The sequence below is a fragment of the Mastacembelus armatus genome, chromosome 12, assembly GCF_900324485.2.
Source record: "Mastacembelus armatus chromosome 12, fMasArm1.2, whole genome shotgun sequence".
NCBI classification, from domain to species: Eukaryota; Metazoa; Chordata; class Actinopteri; order Synbranchiformes; family Mastacembelidae; genus Mastacembelus; species Mastacembelus armatus.
The window spans coordinates 13,869,550-13,892,648 of record NC_046644.1 but is presented as its reverse complement, the minus strand read 5'-3'; the positions used below and the strand labels follow the sequence as shown (position 1 = coordinate 13,892,648).

General features: G+C 36.5%; 1 protein-coding gene across 1 annotated transcript in view; it reads left to right on the top strand.

Moving 5' to 3' along the window:
* The window catches only part of brinp1 (bone morphogenetic protein/retinoic acid inducible neural-specific 1), a 68,829-nt gene that overhangs the window by 15,728 nt on the left and 30,002 nt on the right, over positions 1 to 23,099 (top strand). Inside the window, exons 2-3 of the mRNA XM_026297868.1 lie at positions 9,192 to 9,382; positions 17,082 to 17,251. Coding sequence (XP_026153653.1) covers positions 9,192 to 9,382; positions 17,082 to 17,251 — 361 coding nt within the window. The remainder of the gene's footprint in view (positions 1 to 9,191; positions 9,383 to 17,081; positions 17,252 to 23,099) is intronic.

The following is a 23,099-nucleotide window of genomic DNA, read 5'->3' as shown; positions in this document are numbered from 1 at the left end:
CATGAGATTGACTGTGGGAACGCACTGCTGCCCTCAAGAGTATTTTGTTTTGTGACAGTAAATGTGACTAAAGTAGATAGTTCAAAATGATGTTGTTGTATTGTATCCCTTTCAACCAGCAATTGAAGTATTAGTCAGTTCATCCCTAACAAACAAGTAGTGGAACAAATGGCTAAAAATGAAAGGTCCATCCTTCAAAGCGTGAAAACCAATGCTGTCTGTTTTTTTCTCACATCAGGAGGAGCAGACATTCTCCAAAACCACATCAGTAACACTAAGCACACACAGTTTTTTCCATGAAGTTTGCATTTCACAGGCATCATGAAAAGACCTGGACTCTTTTTTTTTTTTTTTTTACAAAACTGTTCTCATAAAAAGCATCTTTTTTTCCATTTAGATTTTTTTTAAATTCAAGTAAGTATTGTGGAAATATGGGCTAGAATAGCAAAAACAGACTGACTCACCAGACTAAATGCAGAACTGGATGACTCCAAAGTGAACGAGATGGAAACCGAAGTATGATTAGCCCCCATGGTTGTGGATGCTTTCAGTGGACACTAAGAGAAGCAATGGAAAAACAATGTTTACAAAATAATGTAACACTAAATTAAACATTTGGCATGGTGAGACTTTCAGCACGATCAATATTGTATCGTCATCTATAAATTAAAGCCTTGAGGCTTAGAATAAAGAATCTCTTTAATGGTGCTTTTTCGGTCTACACAGACTAGATGTTTTCTAATTTTATATACTTAAGATAATTTTCATATCATGAAAATCTATAATTATTTAGAAACCAACTGTTCATCTCACACAGTTTAATTTTACTTTCAAGATGTGGTATGATATCAATTACAGCTCCCATCATTAAATGTGAATACTAAATAGCAGTAAGCAATAAGCATTGTTTGATCAATGCCAAAAAGATGCTCACAACAGACAGAAAAAGATGCTACTGTGTTGTTCTAAAAGTTATTTCCTATTCACTCTGTGACATATTGAATTTTTTTTTAAAGGGAATTGGCAAGAATGGTATCAAATAGCATTTTACAGACTTACTATAAATACTCCTACATCTAAAGCTGAAGCATTACAGTATGCAACCAGTACAGCACAACCTGCAGCTACAGAATTTGCAGCACAGTGAAATCGTCACCTCTCTGACATAATGTGTAAAAATGATACTTAAAAGCTACAAAAAGTACAGAACATGAGGGGTAGAGTTAAGAACAAGTTTAGTTTTTCTCTTAATTCAGAAATGCTAGCACAGAAATATATTAAACATCCTGTTATACAAGTAACCATAAAAACACACTGGAGGACTTATTAAGGTTCACATTAGTTTCTTAGTAGTGTCAAATCAAAAGTAACATTTGTACATCAGAAGAAATTATGGTTCTATCTGTAAATGTCCAAACACTGGCATCTGCAGTCACTAGAAGAGGTGAACACAAACTGGTACAACTCAAATGGAAAAGAAAAATAAGTGCAAGATTTGCCCTATTTTTGTTATTAAGTTATTTTTCTACAAAAAGCAGATCCTTTAAATCTGCCTTGTAAAATGCTGAATGTCACACTCTTGCCCTTTATGACAGCATCTTTTCTGCTTAAAAAAAAGTGAGGCTGTTTTGATAACACTAATATGTTTATAGCTCGATGAAACATTTTTATTTGGTTCATTTCATCAGAAATGGTTGTTTGCTTAAAGTGAAGAAGAAATAGCACACCTTTTCTGCAGGAATTCATGTTTGTTTTTTTTTTTAACCACACACTGTCAAAGTTAAAGCTGTAACTGAACAACAACCTTTTGAATATGTATTGTATTAGACTCTGAAGACTTTGATACAATATGAGAAAGGGACAGAGGGAAGCATAAAGCCAGGTATGACAAGGCCTATAATTCATGAACACTTTTGCTATTATTGTTTTCTGATGTCATTTAAAAGGTGCCCAAGAACATGTTTTCTCTGGGTCCAGCAAAACCGCCGTCTCAATTGATTACAGATTTTCTTTCAACAAAACTGTGTCTATTTTCTCTGGGCTGCCACATTTCTATTATGAATGTCTGTCATACTCTCTGAAGGTTTTTTTTTTTTTTTTTTAATCTGGGCTCTAGCATCAGGATCAACAAAGTGCCTGCAGTGACACACCGTATGATGGTCGTTTCCTGCCCTTGTCAGAGCTTTAGGGAATATTCAGTGGATGGCAATACAGCCCAACTCTAATTTAAGCAGACAACATGGTGCCTGGAAGGTGTTATGACATGCCGTAGTCACACTTTACATCAATTATGGTTAGAGAAAGCGCTATGATTTCCATAACACCTGAGGACTGATACAAACTGTGTAACATTAATACTGACTAGACTATACAATAATACCATATAATCCTTTAAATATTTCAGAAAAATATCAATCATATTTATATTTTCCTGCAACTGTTATAAGACACAACTGTCACTGTAAAAATGGACAGTGATTTATCCAATGCGTTATGCATTTTTAAGGCATCTGTAATGCATTATACATGAGGGTTTCACTGAAAGCATTATGCAACATTTCATTACTGACAGGAAGTTTGTACATGGGTGTGGATAGTTTACTGACTGATAGGAGAGATGTGCAGTGGCTTCACAAAGTGTTCAACCCTCTTCACTTTTGCACCCTTTATTGTGCCACTGAAGTGATTTTAAACATTAAATCCCTATGTGCCACCATCATTAACCCACAGTGGCAAAGTGGAAATATATTTTAAAAAATAAATAAATAAAAATTGAAACAAGAGCTTTCGCTGTGGCATTTCAAGTTGTGGTCAAGAGCATCCTCTTGGCATTAATCTTTTTCGAGATGTGTCTAAAAACCCGATTGTTGTAAAGCCGGTCAGTGGCATATTGAATCGATTGAGCACACCTGTGTATATAAAGTCCTGCAATTTACACTGAATGTCCAAACAAAAACCAAGCCAAGAATCCAGGTAACTCTCTAAAGACCTTAGCAATAAAACTGGTGAGGCAAGATCAGGATCTGAATGTTCCCAGGAGCAAAGCAGACTCAATATTTGTATAATGGTATAAATTTTGGACCACCGAGAGATGCTGTCCAGGTAAACTAAGAAACACCTTAGTCCCTGAGAGAACCTAATGCTCTACAATCAGCTTCAGGCCTCAGGCACTGCTCATCAGATAATACCATGCCTAGAGTGAAGCACAGAGGTGGCGGCACCATATCACGAGGTGCTGATGGCATGGACAGAGAGACTGGTGAGAACTTAAGAGAGGTATGACTGCACTCAAATCCAGAGAGGTCCTTGAAGGAAACCTGCTCAAACTTAGATTGGGACGACAGCTCATCTGCCAGCACAAATCATACCAGCAAGACAAAGCTGAAACGGCTTTGGGACAAATCTCCGACTGCCCTTGACTTTGACTGTCCCACCTAAAGCCCAGACTTAAACTCTAGATAACATCTGTAGAAACCTGAAGACGGCAGTCCACAAAGGCTCTGCATCCAAACTGACGGAACTTTAGAGGACCTGCCTCGAAAAACTGGATAAACTGCCCAAATCTATGTGTAGAGCTTGTAGAGCCTGATCCCCAGAAGCCTCAAAACTGTAATTACTGTCAAATGAGCTTCTACAAAGTACAGAATTCAAGACTGGAACATATATACAAAAATTAAATAAAAATATATATTTTTTCAAAATCACTTCACATTTTTTATATAACAAGGCTAAACATGTTTTCACTTATTATGGGTTATGAGTGTAGACTGATGGTCACTGGTTAAAAATGGCAGTTTTATTAACTTCAAATTAAATTGAGAACAGGATAACAAAAAGTGAAGGGGTCTCTCTACTTCCTGCAGCCACTAAATGTAGATGCAACCCTTACAGAAACACAGCAGTTAGTTTACATGTTTCAACAACAACCTGTTTCCACCGATACCATTTCAATCCCAAAACATGCAGGTATGTTTTGGAAAGACTCCGCAAACCATTTTCTAACCAAAGCACAACAAAGTGTAGCTTGGTTGACAACACAACTTTGCCAACTTGTACTTGGCAAGTGAACACACACACTGAAGTGTGTTGCTACATGTAAAAAAATAAGTAAATAAATAAATGGTCGCCACATTGGACCAACTTTACATTCACAGTTTTCCAGCTTCTGCCAACCACAGCAGGCTGTTCTCGTTTTTTTCCATAGACTAAATTTACTGACACCGCACTGCTAGACACAGATAAGGATACACAGATACTATTACAATGCAAACGTCGAAGTGTCTGACACCACATTCATAACAACTATATCGCTTCAAATAAAGTTTTGAAACATCCCAATTCAGGGCAGCATCCTGGGCTGCAATATTCAAGCCACTGGTGCGCACTGGTTATTGCCTACCATGATTTGCTGTTTCTCATCAGAGGTCTTCATGGTCATATTGCAGAGTCACGTCTTGGCCAACTCCTGTCTGTGTGCTAGAGTCAGTTCACGTTCTCTGATGATGCCGTGACAGTGCACAGTTGAGTTCCATGTATGGCAATCAGAAGCTGGAAAATACCACTTCCTTTTGTCGTCGTCCCCCACTCCACCTTCACCTCAGATGGTATCTTCCAGTTCCGGTTTCTGATTTTCACACCTGATGCAGGTAATCAGCAGTGGGTAGGGCAGGGAGAGTTGGAAAAACGAGGAATATGGGAATATGGGTTGACCAGCCCTTATTTTGTGGAAAGGCTTTTAAAGCCGTCCACCACTCTGAGCTCAATAACTTACACACACCATAATACAGCAAAACTGTCTGAATTACTGAATTATGGCGTTTGTACTACACATAGGCCTATGTTAGAAAAAGTGTGCATCACTTCATCTGAGGAATAGGAATGCAAAATTTTACCACCAACAATCCAAACTGCTACATAGAGAAGCAATTATTGAATGTAAATTTGCTGTTCCAGAAAAAAAACACAGACTAGAATTATGTAAAATTGGGTTTGAGTTTATGAAAACATTAAGAAATACAACTTTAATTTTTAGCAGTAAAACGTTCATCCTCCTGGTCACCAGCATGAACAACTTTGAAACTGCAGACAGTTTGGTTCAAAGCAATTTAAGTTGATCATTAGTGAAGTCAGAGTAATTCATCCTGTTTATTCCTTTTAGCAGAATGATGTAGTTGATTTGGCATAATTTACAGTTGATGCATTGATGCAATGAAGGAATAGTTACACCCCCTGTAAACATCAATTAATCCAAAATAATAAAGCCGGGACACTGGCAGAAATGTGTTAATAAATTCTGTTACATTTTTAATTTGTTTTCATTCTGCCATCTCAGTTATACATAACATTATGCATTCAGTTAATCCTCAAAAGATGACTTTGTGTGGTTATGAATGTTCTCATTAATGTCTCTAACAAGGACAGACAGTATCAGAGACACGAGACACCATGCACAGTTCACATGAGTGTCTTGTGCAAGATATCCAAAGCAAATCAAAGGTGCTTTTACTTGCTTTGTTGCTCAGGTGTTGGCTTTGGCAGACTTTTGATGAGATCCCTCTGCTTGTCTTGATGTATTCTCTCTTTGCACAGTTTATTATTTATTTTGTGTTTGCTTTGTAACAAATAGGCCAGGTATGGCTAAATGAAGTAATAAATAAAATAACACTATAAACATGACTTTTCTTAAGGCATTTAAGCTCTAAAATTGAAGCAGCTATGCGAGAGCCACCAGTACATTCATTAAAACAGATGATCTTTAGTGAAAGATATTCTCATTCTGATTGATGTGAGATGAGGGAGTTGGCTGTATGATTACAATAATGTATTTACTAGCAGCCACTGTCCATGTTTACTCGACTAAGCTGAGCTGAGACAAACATTGGAAGGGATTCAGATAAAACTGTGGACTCAAGCTGGGAACTGGGGTGTTAACCGAGTTTAGCTGATTCTTCAAAGACAAAATAAACCTTTCATCATCAAGCAAACCCTTTGTTCAAAATAACAATATGTTGCATGTTACAGTACATGAATATATGTGTGATAACTTTATCAATGCATAAGGTCCTAACATCCAAATCTTCATGACCAACCAATATCAATGTCATTTACAGAAAATATATGGAAATTAAGTATATATTTATTTATATATTTATGGCTTCATCCATACCATGCAGAACACATTTCTCTAGATTACAGCTACTATCAAAAAGGCAAATGTAATATACCCTCCCACATGCCCACACGAATTACTTAAACATCATAAAGCAATAATCACCTATGTTCCCATTTTCCTCCTATGCAGCTGCAATACCATTTATCCCCTCTTAACATCCTATGATAGGTCATTAAACAGGTCTTGGAGCTGTGAAGTATGGCGCTGAATCATGTCGCAGGTTCCATCTGCTGGCATGCTTAATATGGGGCAGAAAGGTCCAAGTACATATGGCTGCCGTATAAAGTTTTATGTAATAACTGGCACTGACTAAGCCATGAGGAGGATTCAATGGAAATGAATTGATATCTAAGAGAGCTGGATAGTAACAGAGATATAGAGTGAGTCAGGGCAGAGAATGAAAATAGATAAACTATGGTATATCTGCTACATGTCCACTTGGCTTGAATGTTTGCTGCAGATTTCAGAAATAACAGCAATGATACCTCTTATAAAGCTAATCTTGGGACAGAAGTGAAAGCCGAATCAGTTTGTATTAGTATGAGCAGTGAGCCCTGTCCCACCAGATGAGCACTTGTGTCTTTGCAAGGCTGAGGAATTGGTTGAAAAACATTACTCAAGATGAACTGACATTCTCCTGTCAGCTGTGAGAATCTGTATTGTCATAATATAAGCATTAATTCATTCACCCTAATACATGAATACTTCTTACTGCTTTTTGGCAGTACTAAATGTATGAAATTACCTTGCCTTTTAGAAAGTTGTCAAGACATTACTTGTGAAATATGTCAGATTACGTAACAGTCCACTGGCAGAACAGTATGAATCTTTAAATGCTAATATAGATTGCTGAATAGAGCATTAAAAAGTGCTGCCATGCTTGAGAGTGCCAGAGTGACACATTGCTGACCGCATGTCAGAGTATTCAAACTAAGTAACCCATCAATTTGAAGAGACCCACCTATTCATGGCTAAGTCATTATCAGAATCCCTTGGGGGCAGCTTCATCCAAAACTTTGAGGCAAGTTTTGGATGAAACTGCTGTAAAGCAATGTGCCATAGCTTTTATTCATATTGCTAACTCTTTAAATTTTTAGGTTAATAATAGTGCTATTGGGTTTGTCATAATACTTAAACTGGTCTTTAACTAAATTTTATAGCTGAAGCCAAGAAAAATTTCCCTATAGCGACAATAAAGCATCTCTATCTATTCAAATGTCCTTGTGTGTATTCTGTAAGTAGCTCATTGAAACTCTAAAATTGGTTACAGAATTTCTTGTGGACAACAGCAACCTTGAGAGTTTGTCTGAAAGAGGCATTATTTTTATTATGATATCAAGAATAGTGAAATGCTTTTTTTCCACTCAATCTCGTTATTGTATTGTTACCGTTTTATTTTTCATGAAGTGGACAACAAGCAAACCTGGATTTCTTCAAGATTGATTTAAAACATGTTTTAGTAGGATTAGAATGCAATATCCAAAAAGCTCAAAAGGATTGGTTTGAATTGGGATAGAACATTGTGTGTGTGTTTTATATTTATCTGCATTTGTTGGTTGGGTTTTTTTCATTGCATTTATTTAAGAGAGCTCAGAGTTCAATAAGAGCAAGGTTTTAGGATTAAATTATTGAGAGGATGAAGCCTTTTATTTGTGCTTGGATTGATGAAGCATATGTCGCACTGTAACACACTGTAACAATTGGAGTCTGCAGTATTAAATATATTGAAATTCAATATAAATTTAATTCTAAGAAAACTATATGTTAGCAAAATGGAATATTGTTATTACTATTATTATATTTCCCCTATTCTGTAAACAAAGGAAATGTCATTCCAATAGTGTGGAGAGATTACCCCTGTTAATGCCACTGAATGTTTGCATCTGTGTATGCATACTCACACCTTCTAAGTGTGACCATATGTCTCACACATCCATGCGCAGACATGTATGTTAGAGAATCTGCATAATCCATATGGAAATAGAATCACGTCTCTGTTTGACAAAAAGAACAGATGATAAAAATCACAGCATCTCATTAAATTAGCATTAAAATGACACTTCCTTTAGAATGAACAAATACATCAAAGATTCTCTTTAGCTGCTCCATCAAACAAAAGAAAAAAAAAAAAAACAAGTAGCCTAAATTTGTATGTAACTGTAGTGACAATTTCACAACACACAAAAAATTTACTTACAACACCACCTAATCCCTGACTTTCAGTTACTGTATATAGTAGACATTGGCCGCAGACTCAATAATATGGTGTGTTCTTTTGCATTTCAGACAGCTAAAGAAAACCTTCTTCAGGGCAGGGTTATTTGGGTTTTCTGTGAACCTCAGAGTGACAGAGACGACTGTAATGCCTGTTGATGTGTGTCTCAGTGGATACAGAAGCAAACATCATGGACATGCACACAAATATTTTATAGGTTTTTACGTCTGTGCTGTGGAGTATATCTTTAACTGCAGTAAAAAAAAAAAAAAACAAAAAAAAAAAAAAGTGGAATGAGGCAGTTAGGTGAAATTCAAGTCAGAGAATGACACAGAGGAAATGACCTTGGGCAATGTAAATGAACAAAAAAACAATGAATGTCTGCTGTCACAGATGAATATTACAGGACACTGGGTAAAGTACAATCCAGAAGACATAATGATATTGTGTAAATTTATTGATTAAATGAACACGAAGAAAAAGCCTCTTCATCACCAGCTTCTTTAATATCTGCTATTATGATTCACTTCCTAAAATTAACTTTAATGTGAATTTTCAGATGTATGAACACAGGACTGCTTTATAAATTGTTAAAATACTTCAGTCTTTTATGGTCACAGTGTGCAGCACCAGATGTGGATTGTTTTCCCACAAATGCATTTGGTAAGGTAGAGTCAGGCTAATGAACGTGTTATCACACTATAATTAATACTGTCTTGCTGCCATTGTTGATAGTGTGGTTAGATTCACTAAGTAATTTTGGTGTGAGCACTTGTGTGTTTTTTTTTTTACTATGATTGTCAGGGAATTTGCACGTTGGAAGGTGAGGAACACAGCGATTGAGAGAAGGGACCTGATCCGGAACCCCGTGCCACTCATGCCTGAGTTCCAGCGCAGCGTACGCTTGCTGGGCCGCAGACCCACTACTCAGCAGTTCATCGACACCATCATTAAGAAATATGGAACACACATTCTCATCTCAGCCACCCTGGGAGGTAAGAGAGGTTCACTTGTTTAATTTGCTTACTTCCATGCTTGATAGACAGTTATTACAAACCATTTTAAATGCTTTCACATATGGTTTATGGTTTGCTTACACTGCTCATGTCAGGGGTGAGGAGACCTATTTCAGGAACATAATTTTATAGGCTGTAAATAAGACTTATATCCAAAGACAAAATGGATCATTGTAGATTAGAATATTTAAAGTTAATTTTATTAATGTTTAATACCAATAATTTCAGAGTTGATTTATTTTTTGTTATCAATTCCAGATAATAATGCAATAAACTATATAAGAAGTCAGATCTGTTTTAAAAAGGTTCTGAATAAATATTTCATTTGTACAAATACATATCACAATTCAATGAGCCCATATGATTATACTGTGAAACTACAACACAGTGGTGTCCTGTATTATTCATCTGCCTGTTTTCAACACTGTCAGCTCAACAACAGCTCAGTGAAGCAGTTCAGGGTCGAGCTATTCTCCAGGGTGTTGAAAAACTCTCCCACAGCAAAACTGCAGCAACAACACAAGAGGGCAGGACAAAGCAGACCAAAGAAAATCTCGCAGACCAAATAACTTTCAACCAAAGCAAGATTAGGGTGATCTTATAGTGACCGCAGTGACAAATCAGTAGTCTTACTGAAGATTTACTGACTTTCCCAGAACAGTGTACTTACTGTGGCCAGTGCATGCAGAGAATAAATTGTCATGGGGTTAAAAAAAAAAAACAAAATCTTGCTTTTCAACCAAAAGTAAAATTAAATTAAAGTAAAGTTCACTTTCTGTGGACAAACACTAGGTACAAATACTTAGAATATGTCAAACCAAATTCAAGCACCGAACAGTCATGTTTGTGGTGGCTTACCCACGTATTGTATAAACTTTACAGAATGGGTTTAACAGTGACATCAGGTACCACTGCAGCTGGCTGAAGACAATTTTCTTCATGAGTACTTTCACTTATGGACTTTTCAGGTAAATGGGAGAGGATGATTATCATACTCTATGTATTGTTCTACTTTATAAACAAACACAGTCTAATTATAGAACAGTGACATACAGGCAGCCTGTAAAACAAACAAACAAAAAACAAGCATTTCAAAAACCCGTATAGAAATGTGTCAAACACTGGGGTTTTATGAAGCTTGCTTTCAGTGCTATTTTTTGGTAATAATAAACCACCCCAAAAAAAAAAAACATCCCATAAATGTCAACATTCAATTCACAAAAACAAAACTGTACAAACTCTATAAAGCAGAACAAATGTCTCTAATTGATGATCAGCATTTTGGATATGCTTCCCAAAATAAAAGTTAAGCACCCCTGCTGTCCATGACTAAACATAAATGGCTTCTCCCTTGAATCTCTTATCTTATCTCAAGCTCTGAGGGATGCATGAAGGCAGCTAACTGTGATTACTTTGCCAATTGCATTTTAAAGATATAATTAGTAAGATAATCCGCTCTTTTGCTCAAACCCTGTGTTATATATTTGTACACATGAAACACTGCCAAGTAGTTGCTCTAGTTGTATAAAATTATGCTTGTAGGTTTGCAATCTTACAATCAAATGCCTTTGAGAAATATTCACAACACTATACCAGGCTTGAATCTTAACACATAAGCATGTTTAATTAGGGTTTATTAGTTTCAACATTTATGAAGCAAAATAACTGAAAAATTCTGTAGGGTATAGAGATTATGGTCAAATTTGCAGCCATCAATTAATCCTATACATTCTGTCTATCATTTGTATTTAGAAATGTTAAAAGTACCAGTTTGTGTTATCCACATTGTCCATTTACCAGAAAGAGAAAATCCATAATAGACATGTTTTCATTTTCTTGCAGTAAACTTAATGTCAATTTCTCAGCTTTAATAACTTAACTGAACTGTACTGAAAAATAACAGACAAGTTGTCATGCACACTACTGTGCAAGGTGATTCATGCTGCAATACTACTTTTGGAAAATGGACCAAAGTGGAGCATCAGCAACAACATCCTTTGCATTTTTTTTGATTTCCATTCATCTTAAAACCTCTGACTCCTCATTTCTACCCTTGAGTTATTGCCATATTATCTTCAACCTGGAGGCCGTTTTGTTTCAAGTTATGGGTCAGTACACTCTTATCTCAATCCTGGGATTGACAATTAAAGAACACGGTTATACAAAGCAATAAAGTAACAAGAAGCCAGTTCTCTTTTAAGTTACCTACTCATTGTGATCTCAAGAGTCATTATACACTTGAGAGGAAAGAAGTGAACTCTCCTTCTCCACAGTAACTTAAAATTGAGTGGTCAATTGTAAAGAGCCCCATTAGAAGTTCCCTCCTGTGATCTAGATAGAAACGGGTACAATGCACAGTCACTTAGCATGTGCATTCATTTTTCTACTATGAGTGTGCCAGTTATAAGTTTAAGTTTAATGGTCACATTACCGCCGACTTGTCCAGGGTGTATCCCAGCCTTTCACCGAAAGTGAACTGGGATAGGCTAAGGGGGGTATAGATAATGGATGGATGGTCACATAACCAGAATTGGTTGAATTTGTTTTTAATACAGAAAAAAGAAAAAACACCCTTTATATAGTGTCAACTTAAGTATATAGACAGAAATGATACATTACACACTCACAGCATCCCTAGCTGATGAAAAAGCAAAATGTATTTCATTGCAATATGCAGGAGTGAGAGACTAAGAGGCAGAATTCAGTGTCTTTATTGCAGCAGGTTGCTGTGGTGAATAAAGATCACAAAAGAGCAAAGACTGAAACATATAATGAGCTGGGTGGGATAAGTCAGATATGATTCTACGTGACCTGCTGATTAGGTGTTTCATGCAGAGTGATTCAGGTGATGGTAGAAGGGATCCTATGATTAAAGAGGATCTACACACAATATGCTGAAGTTTGTTGTAGGTTTTAGTGCTCCGATTCTCTTACCAGACATGATAGCTGTAGAAAACTAGAGAAGGATTCTATTTTTCACTTTGAATCTCTTAAGTTGTCTGAGGGCAAAAAGCCACTGCTGGGCTTTTTAATGATCTGGTCTGACTTGATATTCCATTTCTGTGGTTTGCTTATGTGTGTGCGAAGACACTGAGTCTGTGATGTGGGTTCACCTGAGATGTGTATGGGAGGTTTGGGTGGGGTCTCATGCCGGGAATCAGTAATCAATTCCTTGGTTTTGAATGTGTTAAGTAGGAGATTGTTGTTGTTCCTCCTTGCTTCCTGTAACAGTGCTTGTTGTTTTTGAATATGAAACCTATTATGGTTTGGTCATCAGCCTACTTATGGATAGTTACTCAATTGGTATGTCCTGGGAAAATACTGCTCCTAAAAGGTTACTTCCTATGCACCAAATGGACTGACTATATTCAGTGCATGTTCAAACACTTCTGCTACTTCAGGTAAGTTCTGTATGTATGTATATATGTATATATATATATATATATATATATACACATAAATACATACATACATATACATACATATACATATACACACATTTCTGTTGCCTGTAGATGAATACTGACCCAGGGTGCAGCAAGATAATGACTAATTAGTGTTATTACATTACACAAGATTATTTAATTTTATAAGTTTGAAGGGTGTATAAAGAGTTGACCATGATCTGATTAAGTACAAATAACCATAATTCTCGTAGTAAAAACAACAGCACCAGTTTAAACTTTATAAACACATACATCTTGGATTTCCGAAGACACGACACCAACACTGTGAGATGACATTTCAGAATTTACGTTCTGGAGCTGGAACTGAAAAACACATAAGAACAGTAAGACATAGATGCTTAGCATCTCTCATATGCCTTCAGCCGCTGAGAACAATCCTATAGATGCAGTAGACAAATCAACCTTTTCTATTTACCCAAGGCTTTAGAGTGGTAAAGGAGACACTGGACGACCAAGGTTGCTTATAAATCCTAGTGGAAGGCATTGCTCTTGGACTTATGAGAAAAAAAAAATGTGAAGAACAGATTTCGCCACAGCTGTCATTTCCACTCACGCATATGATAAAAATCAGTTTTTGAGAGGATGCACTGCTGTTTTCTTACACAGAAAAGTCTAGAGCATTTGAAAGAAGAAATTGATGAGTCTGTAGGAACACTAACAATTAAATTCACTTGGAAAGCTCATACTCATCTACATAAAGGGCTAAAGAGAAGAAAAAGCTACACCTAAAGTATAACTGAATGAAACGCTGTTGCTACCAGTGACAAACAGGAGATAACTGTAAATGGTCATTTGAAAATCTCCAAGTGTACTGAATTGGGGAAGAGTGCATTATTTTACTTAAGTTCAGTAGGACCTGTTGAATGGATAAAGAAACATTGTTCAAGCTGATGACTTGTCTTTTCACATTAATGAGCTACAAATACATGTTCTACATGAGGAGCGATTGTTTTTTAGCTCCAAAGATTAATTTGCCCTCCTACTCTCTAGTGAATACATAACCTATGACTGGATCAGAGAACTTTCCAGTGCAGCCGTCTTAAACATTCAGCACTGAAGAGAAAGAAGCACTTTATTGAAATGACTTGTGGTCACTGAAGCCTGAGGCTAGAGTTCATGTGCAGAACACAAGCTGTGCCCTGGAAAGTACTGGAAGTCTACCCAATGAAAGCTGTCAACACTACTACCTTTTGCCACATAATACTTGAAACTTTAAGTAGTTGTTGCTTCTACCAACATAAAAAAATACAGGGAATAACAGGGCACTGAGAATGTGGCACAAAGCAACAGCTCCCCTTTCCGAATGTCTCCTGCATAAAGCAGAGACAATCTAGTTATGGTTTAGTAAAAAAAATAATTTGGTTCATCCTTCTGGTGAGTTGAATGTATTCTGTGCAAGAGTCATACATTTTATTTTAAAAAGCCTATCCATCTAAGAGATTAGCTATTATACTGATTGCATACTTTTAGTAATATAAGGAAGCAAAGTCTGTCATTTAATTCTACTTTTCTTTACTGCTTTCATTATTATTAAGTTAATTGCAAACAATTTTATTATTATTATTATGAAGTTTGTTCCTCAAATTTCCCCCAAAACAACAGCTTTAAAACTAATAAAAGAATGCAGGAATTGTGAATTGTAATTACTTCAACTGTATCTGTCTGTATATTCTGTCAAACTATATCATTAATGAAAGTGGTTTGAAAACAAAACAACAAAGGAAACAACAACAACATCCATTATCATCTTCCCTATGCATGACAACATCATAAAACAGAATAGATTAATACTCTTTGTAAAGTGATTCACATATGTACCATTAACACCAAGTGGAACACTCCTAGCCATTCCATTACTAAATGTGCTCATGCATGCACATGAAAAAAAACAAGAAAAAAAAAAAAATGTACTCACATACTCACACACACTCTTGCTGATTTTGAAGTGAAACAGTACAGTACCTCTCAGCTGTAAACACATGAGCTCTGCATGAGCTGATTAATTCTGGCAGTGTGCCAGTGAGGTGCCCTGTAATAATGTACCACAATGTATTACTTACAGGAAGGTGCACACAAATGATTTTTTAAAGCCACGGAGGTAATGATTTTGCCTGGCCAGCAGCAATAACCACAAACTATTTATGTACAGAAGTCCTCCTTTATGCCACACTAAGTTGCAATAGAGATATAAAGGGCAGATGGAGGGCTTAATGTGGCACCATTATTCTTGTGCAGTAGTGTAAGTCAAGTGTGTGTAAGTAACTTTGCTAACCCCCGAGGGACTGAGAGCATGGCAGCGTCAGGGAAAGGGGCCTCGTCCCCTCAGTGCTTGTACTCTAACCAGGCGTGAGACATTGGCCCTGACTGCTACCCACCCCTAGTCATGGTCACCACAAGTTAAGTGACCAATTCCAATGCATCACTTGGGGCCAAATAACCATTCACAGCACTGCAAACCTGAACATATGTGACATGCTCTTGAACAGGTTCCAGGCATATGGTTTGCCTTTTGAACAGTAATCTTCGAAGGCAAGGTTGTGTGAGCTTGTGGAAGTGGACTGGTATTTTCTTTTTATGCATCTGTTTCTTTGTATAGGAATGAAAGATGCAGAAATATGGTGTATAGGCAGGCAATAAGCAGTTCAACATTTCATAGTGTGTGAAGAGACATATGACATGGAAATTAGAGCAATTGTCTGGCACCCTGTCAACTGGCCCTGTTTCTGTTTTAAACATCCACATGCTTTTCTTACTTACTAAAAGGTTAGTGGTTCAGTGTAAATAAGATCCAACCTCTCATTCCCTTTGGACATTCAGACTTAACATACTGTATCCTGTATATGCATATGAGATCAGGGTCATGTTTTGGGGTTTTCATTTCTAATGAAATTCTGGGTAAAGGACTCCATTTATGGAAATAGATTAGAGACATGGAGCTTTGTGTGTGTGTGTGTGTGTGTGTGTGTGTGTGTGTGTGTGTGTGTGTGCGCATAATCAGTTTTATATTCACAGTAGTTGTGACCTTATTACAGTCAGTGATTTTAAATTCACATCCCATTAGAGGTGGCAACTCTTCTTCTTTACCTCAGCAAATGAATACAGATTTGCCAGGTTTGCCAGTTTGAACATCTCAGGAACAACAACAACAGCAGCAGTTTGGCTTAATACTGCTAGAAAGCAACAAAATAGCAACAAGTTTTATAAGATCAGATAAACTGTCTATGTCTCAATTCTTTTCTTATTTATAAGCTTATTGTGTGCAGGCTGTTTGATTTATGAAACAACTTGCTATGTAAGGTATTATTCTGTGGTATGAAAGCATCCTTGATAACTGAAAAAAAATAAATAAATCTTTTGTGTATAGTATGAACAGAGAAACATAGAAAAGAAAGGCATAATTTAATACTTCTTAAAGTAATACCTGTATTGCCAAACAGGGTCAGTAATTTGATTCAACCATGCATGAGTCTTTTAGTCAGTCATGCTGATGGAAAAAAAAAACAAAAAAAAAACTGGGGGAACTGTGATAATCCAGGAAGATGCCACACAAACAGATACAGTCGTTAAGAGGCTACACATGGTTATAACAGCAGCTGCTATGGCTCCTGTACTCATCCCTATTTTCTAATTTTCTTGGCACTAATTAAATCTCTACAACTGGTAATGTTATTTTCTATTTGTGTGTTAAAATTCTATTAGTTTCTTCCTGGCTTGGGGTAGCTGAGAAACAGGTATGATAAAGGATTTGTTCGCACAGGATAAAATTCATGTTGGATTGAGGAAAAAAAAAAAAAAAAAATCTATATCACTAGAGCTCTCATGGAAATAATGCCATCCCAATATGGGTAAATCCAGGGACATTTCTGGGGATGGTGCCAGCTGGGGATAAAGCAGCAAATATGGTAACTGTTCCTGGAAAACTGGGGCATCTGGTTTCTCAAACTAAAACCGCTTGCCTTGGTATTTAGACCTCTGACTTATCACTTGTGTTAAGCGCTCCGCTGGCAGCTGAGATAAGTCTGAATTGAACAACTCTCATGAAATGAAGATATCTACATTATATGCACTTATTTATTCAATGCACCTTAACTAAAGATCATTTATTCAACTGGGACAGACAAATGAAACACTTACTATTTACTTTTCTTCTTTACCCTCAAAATGCAGAGTATCATCCTAACCATATTTCCATCTTCCTGTACTACCTGCAGGAGAGGAGGCACTGACTATGTATCTGGCCAAAAACAAGCTGGACAGGAAGCTTGCCAATGCTACTCAAAATGTGGAAGCTCTTCATCAGCTGGCCTCATCATACTTCATCGACCGCGACGGCACGATGAGGAAGCTGCACGAGATCCAGATTTCCACCAATGCCATCAAGGTTGGTGAATACTGAACATGCAGATGTGACACATAACATCACTAGATGAGATTTATTTTTACATACATTAAATAGTACATTTTGTAAAATTTCACACATGCTCCTGAAATTCAGAATAAACAGAACTCTAGATATCTGTTTTTTTAGCAGATATGGTTTCTGAAATATTCTTTTCTCTTTGAGTGTAATTACACGACTGAGAAAAACAGCAGGCTTGACAATCATTTATTTTTGATCTAGCTTTGTGGTAAAGGTCTAATTGAAACTGAAACCATATGGTTATGAGAAGGGAAAAGCTGTTTTACGGTTAAGGTTAGGGGAAGATCATCGTAACATTAGGCCTTGTAATCAGTGGTCTCTGGTGTCTAAGTCACACTATACGTAAACTTTCTCCAATACCATGTTAATGGGGGAAAAGGAGGGGGATAGGGGAGGAGGTTGCCTGTAAGGAAAAATGTAAATATAGTGTACTGCTCCCTACACAAACCAACTGTTTTGACAGTCAAAAAAACACCTTACTTTCACTTTCTCGAGACGAACGGTGCATAACACAAATAAATGACACTTAAAAACAGAAATACAAAGACAGTGTATCATAATAAATTTACATTAGCATAAACTAAAAGTTGCATTATAGAAATAAGTTAGATTTAATACATAAACTCACAATTCCTTTCTGCATATTCAGTCCTAAACAGAAAAGGCTATATTTTTAATATCTGGGACATCAGATGACTAAAAATACTACAATAAAATTAAAAATTCAAAAAAGGGATTTGTGAGCAGTGTGAGTCTACTGTCTGCAAGTCCTGCTCATTCACATGGTTATTTATCTAGAGACACTGAAGTGAGGGGGCTAGGGAAAGAAATTGTAAAATATAAATAACATCAAGCAAAACCACATAAGCTGGTTTCAGTAATTAGCCCAAGTAGGAATGAAGAAAGGAAATATCATTCTGAAGTCTTACCCTAACATTTATTTTTTTTATTTTATTTTTAATATTTAGATGTTATACTTATCATCAAATGGACGATAATTCATTCAATAAGCAGACTTCAATTTATCATCAGTTTATCAAATAGCCTGTAACATAGCAATCAAAGTATTGCTGTCAGTTGATTATTACGCCCAGCCTCACTTAATACACGTAATAGTAGCCTTTTTACAATACTTTCTCTCTCTAGTTAAAGAACTCCCTCTTTTTTGTTCCTCTGCCATATATTCAAACAAATTCTTGCTAAAATGAAAATACTTAAGACAGCTTTACTGCCAGAAAACACAAAGTATTAAAAAGAAACATGGCCACAGCAACTCTGGCTCCAAGTAGTGTCTGGAAAGTGAATGAAGCTGGAAGCGATAAGCATTATGATTCCATGTGTATACCTGTATGACAAATATGTAATTTTGCTCAGGGGCCCTCAGACAGCATTGCTTGTCTGCTATGACCTTGCTCATATAAACCATGTTTGTAAGGCAATTCATATGCCACAACTAAAAAAGTGAAGTTGGGGTGAGCCTGAATGTGTAGTGCTGCTCCTGGGATGTTTTGTTATATGAGGACTTTATTAACATGGTTGCAGTTGAGCAATAGGGGCTGCTTGCTTCTGTTATGACTCCAGTATAGTTGTCAAGACCCAGATAATTCAGAACAACCTCAACGCTGATTATAGATTATGAAATACATCAGTGTATTTTTAGTACTATTCCACCAAAGTATTAAATATCAGTAAATATGGAAAATGCATCACAACAGACCAATAAATAAAATATTAATAATTAATATTTACTACGACAAAACAACAGCATAGACTGTATGGGAATGATGCCCACATTTGGACAAACATCTATGTTTTGTTGTGCACATCACTAACAAGCCAGCTACAATATTATTGTGCCACAGGCAGAAGAGTTGAAAACACCACCTCTGAAGCGTAACGTTATCAGACATTGAATAATACAAAAGCAATAAGAGATTTATACAGGCCAATAAATGTTAACATTTTGTTCTATTTGAGAAAGACACAGTGAGAGAAAACACACAAAGTGTAGTAGCCTTTTTTAGAAGCCTTTAAAAAAAAACTATTTAGAAACAAATCAAAACAAACAAAGCTGCAGATAGAATTGTGTCAAATTTCACCAATACTGCGCAAGTTAGCGGGGGTTAATTTCAAGCCCTAGTGACCTTAATTATTTAGACTTCCATGGGTCTGCAATCACACAATCAACACAAGTCCTTGCAGCCTGCAAATTCTGGATGAGAAAATAGGCTGTACCACAATGAAATTGGAACGTCACATGATCATAGACTTTCATCCTGCAACAGTGTCTCACCTCATAAATATCAGGGAATAACATCTCAACTTTAATACTGAAGTCATTTTACTAATTAAAAAAATATTGTTACACTTGAGGCTACAAAACAAACAGATCTGCACGGAAATGTATATACACATACAATTAATTAACTGATTCTAGCTATAAACATTTTCAATTAGTTCATCTATGAGCTGCATAACATTGTGACATGCGGTTAAATCTGTTTAATGGAATTTGACACTGAAGATGGGGGTGCTGGGTATTTCATCTAATTGAGACAGTGCAGGATAATATTGGTAGTTTAACACTTACAATAGCACGGTACCTTATTTGCACGAGCAACAAAAATAAGATTTCATTCAGAATATAGAAATAATGCCAATAAAGTCTGAGATAAAGATTTGTTGCATCAGTGTATTTTAACCGATCATTGCTTATTGGCTTTTATTTTCCACTAGATTTAATTCCCACAGCCATCCAGGATTTCAAATCAAACAATGTGCAGTTACAGAACCCTAATCTATTGTGGATAGATTAATTAAATCATGCACATGCAGCACAAGACTGCAAATAATCAAACAGTTTCTGCATACCAAACAGCGTTTTTTTTTTTTTTTTTGTTATTGCAGGTGTTGTAACTAAACTGCTAGTTCTTGCAGTGCAACAGACATACTGGCCAGACTCCCACACAGACTACAGAGATCCATGAAACCCAATTTAAACTTGACTCTCCTTTCCACATCTCGAGACATCCTCAGGACCATCCATTCTGCCTAATCCTCTTTCCATATCTTCATCCCTCGTTCCCAGGGCACAACAACTAGAAGTCTAATTTTGTTCTTGCCATTGGGTATGACAAAGTAGCTTTAATACAAAGCATAATAATAAATGGATGTTAAAAAAAAAACAGAAGCACTGCTCAAATTGCTCGACTAGATTTGATGTTGTGGAAGAGGAAACTGTAATTTCTCTAGTTGTAAAAGTATGGCAATAGAGTAGAAGAGTTTTTGTTATTTTTAAAGTGCTTTTATACTAATTTTTTTTATACTTTTTCTTTACAACACTAAATTCCATTAGGTTATTATTTATTTTGTTGTTTTTGTTTGGAGGCGTGATGGATTTTATTTATTTTGATGGATGCATGGGCTTCTTGGCAATCATGTTGAGATTTTCCATTCAGTAACTCCAAAACTCCCACATCTGTCGCAGCGCACCTGTGCCTGCACACCTGCAGGAAAGCCTCCAATCCAGCTCTGTCACATATCTACCTATACGCCACCTCACCGTCTTCATTCAAGGTGCACCTTCCTAGCATTTTGTTGTTGTGAGTGACAAGTGGATTAAGGGGCTCTGGCAGATGAGAATTCAGGTAGCAGGAAGTCAACCATGACAAAATTAAGCAGACCTGACAGTGGCTGCTGACTCTGTTTCTCAGGAAAGGAAGGCAGGAGGAGTTGAGAAGAGAGTGTATGGTGTGCATGCACACACACACACACACACACACACACACACACACACACACACACACACACACACCCACACACGGAGCTATTGCTAAACTGAGTAGACTGCATATCTGCTGATCATGACTGATTGACCTGTAACATATGTCAAGAGGTGAGGGTTTGTCTGAGTTCAGAAAAGGGATGTGAATGGATTTGGTGATTGAACGGGTTAGTTAACAAGAACACAGGCATGCAAGATAGCTTGTTTTTCACCTATTACATACTGTACCCTCTGAGACTTAATAATGAGTTGTTTGAAAGTCACAGTCAATGTGTCTACTCTTCTAACAGGATAAAATGGCAACTTGAATAAGTTTGCTCTATCAAGTGAAACATCCATGGCTGTGTACACATGGGTCATAAAGTAAGTAGTTTACAGCGGGAATGACTGCACGCCGACAGTTTTTTTGGTTGTTGATTGCTGTTAGGAGTGCGCCAGTAACAGTTAAGAATACTGGTATAAATGAGGATGTCTACCATTATGCTTCATTTTAGAGTGAATTCATGTTTTTGGGCACATTTTGTTTTTTTGTGTTTAATGACTTGCAGGTTTAATTTTAAACCACAAAAGACAATCAGCTGCCCCAGGGGACCTAAAAGCCCCAGGGTCCATGCGTGTAATTGCTCTGTGATAATTTGATTAACCAAGTGCCTTAAGAACAATCTGATATGATCTCAAGGACCTATCCAGTAGAGGAGCTGAGGTCAAAATTTTGTTTTAGGCTATTTGTCAGCTTATATTGTGCTTACATATTTCATCGTGCCAGTTGAATGTGTGTTTAATCAAATTACCAAAAACAAATTGATATAAATTAAAGTACTAAGATATGAGCATCGACAACTGAATCAGATCTCATTAGGGAAACTGGTAACTATTATTATTGTTGTTGTTTTTTTTCTCCTGCATTCTGGACTGTAATTTAAGTTGCAAGAACCTTGAGAGCTGTATACATGGCTGTAAATAACTATTTTGGTGTACACAAAGCTTTTCAAAGCCTGGGGTTAGTTGTGTAAGATGATTTCAAGGTACACAGGGGCACACATAATTGTGTTCTTGCACTTCACACAAATATCACATCCTCACATAAGTGCTATGATGATGCACACAGTGATCATTATGTAGTCAGATAGCACCATCATGGGCATTTAAGTAACTTAAAATATTGCAAAAATGTACGCTGAAAGTCCTCAAGATAGCACATGTGCAACAGATTTTGCCCATATTTAACATAACCTCAATGTCACTGAATCTTACTACTAACAAGATATACTAACACTCTTTATTGTCAGATATTCTGATGTAAAAATATGCTGGATATGAACTTGAACTCTGTCCTCACATCACTCAACTATAAATAAAAGCCCTCTAAATTTCAGTTCTCCAGTCACGCTGCAAGCAGACAGACGGTGATCAGAATCTGCAGAGGAAGCAAAGTCCAGCAGAAAGCATAGATCTGTAAACACAGAGAACAGAGGCTTTGCTCCTCCAATATTGATTCAATATGGCTGTGAGACCTGCTTTGGAGTGCAACCTAACAATCAGGATGAAAAACACATGTCAATACAGCAGAAATGTTTCAGACATTTTCCTGTCTGATGTAAGCAGTTTTGTTCACTTTGTCCACTTTATATACAGTAAATGCACATTTTTTGCATCCATTTAAATTATTTTGAAAAATAAATATATGCATATATAATGTATGTTGTCATTATTACAGTAATTACACGCAATGTTATAAAAAAGAATAATTATGACAAATTACAATAAAGCATTATACCAAATTTATGATATACTGCCAATGCTCTGCTTCTTTATCTCATCCTTGAAGGATCTAATAAACTTCTTTAGTTCTATATTGCCATATGCCCAGAAATTAATAAGCAATTGTATGCAGATGGGCCCATACAAACCCACTGGTGCATAGAATAAAATGGCTGAATATGAATATTTCTTGCCTGACTCTCAAAACATTAAAATATGTATATTTTTTCCATCAAAGTTAGATCTTCAGCAATGATAATTACC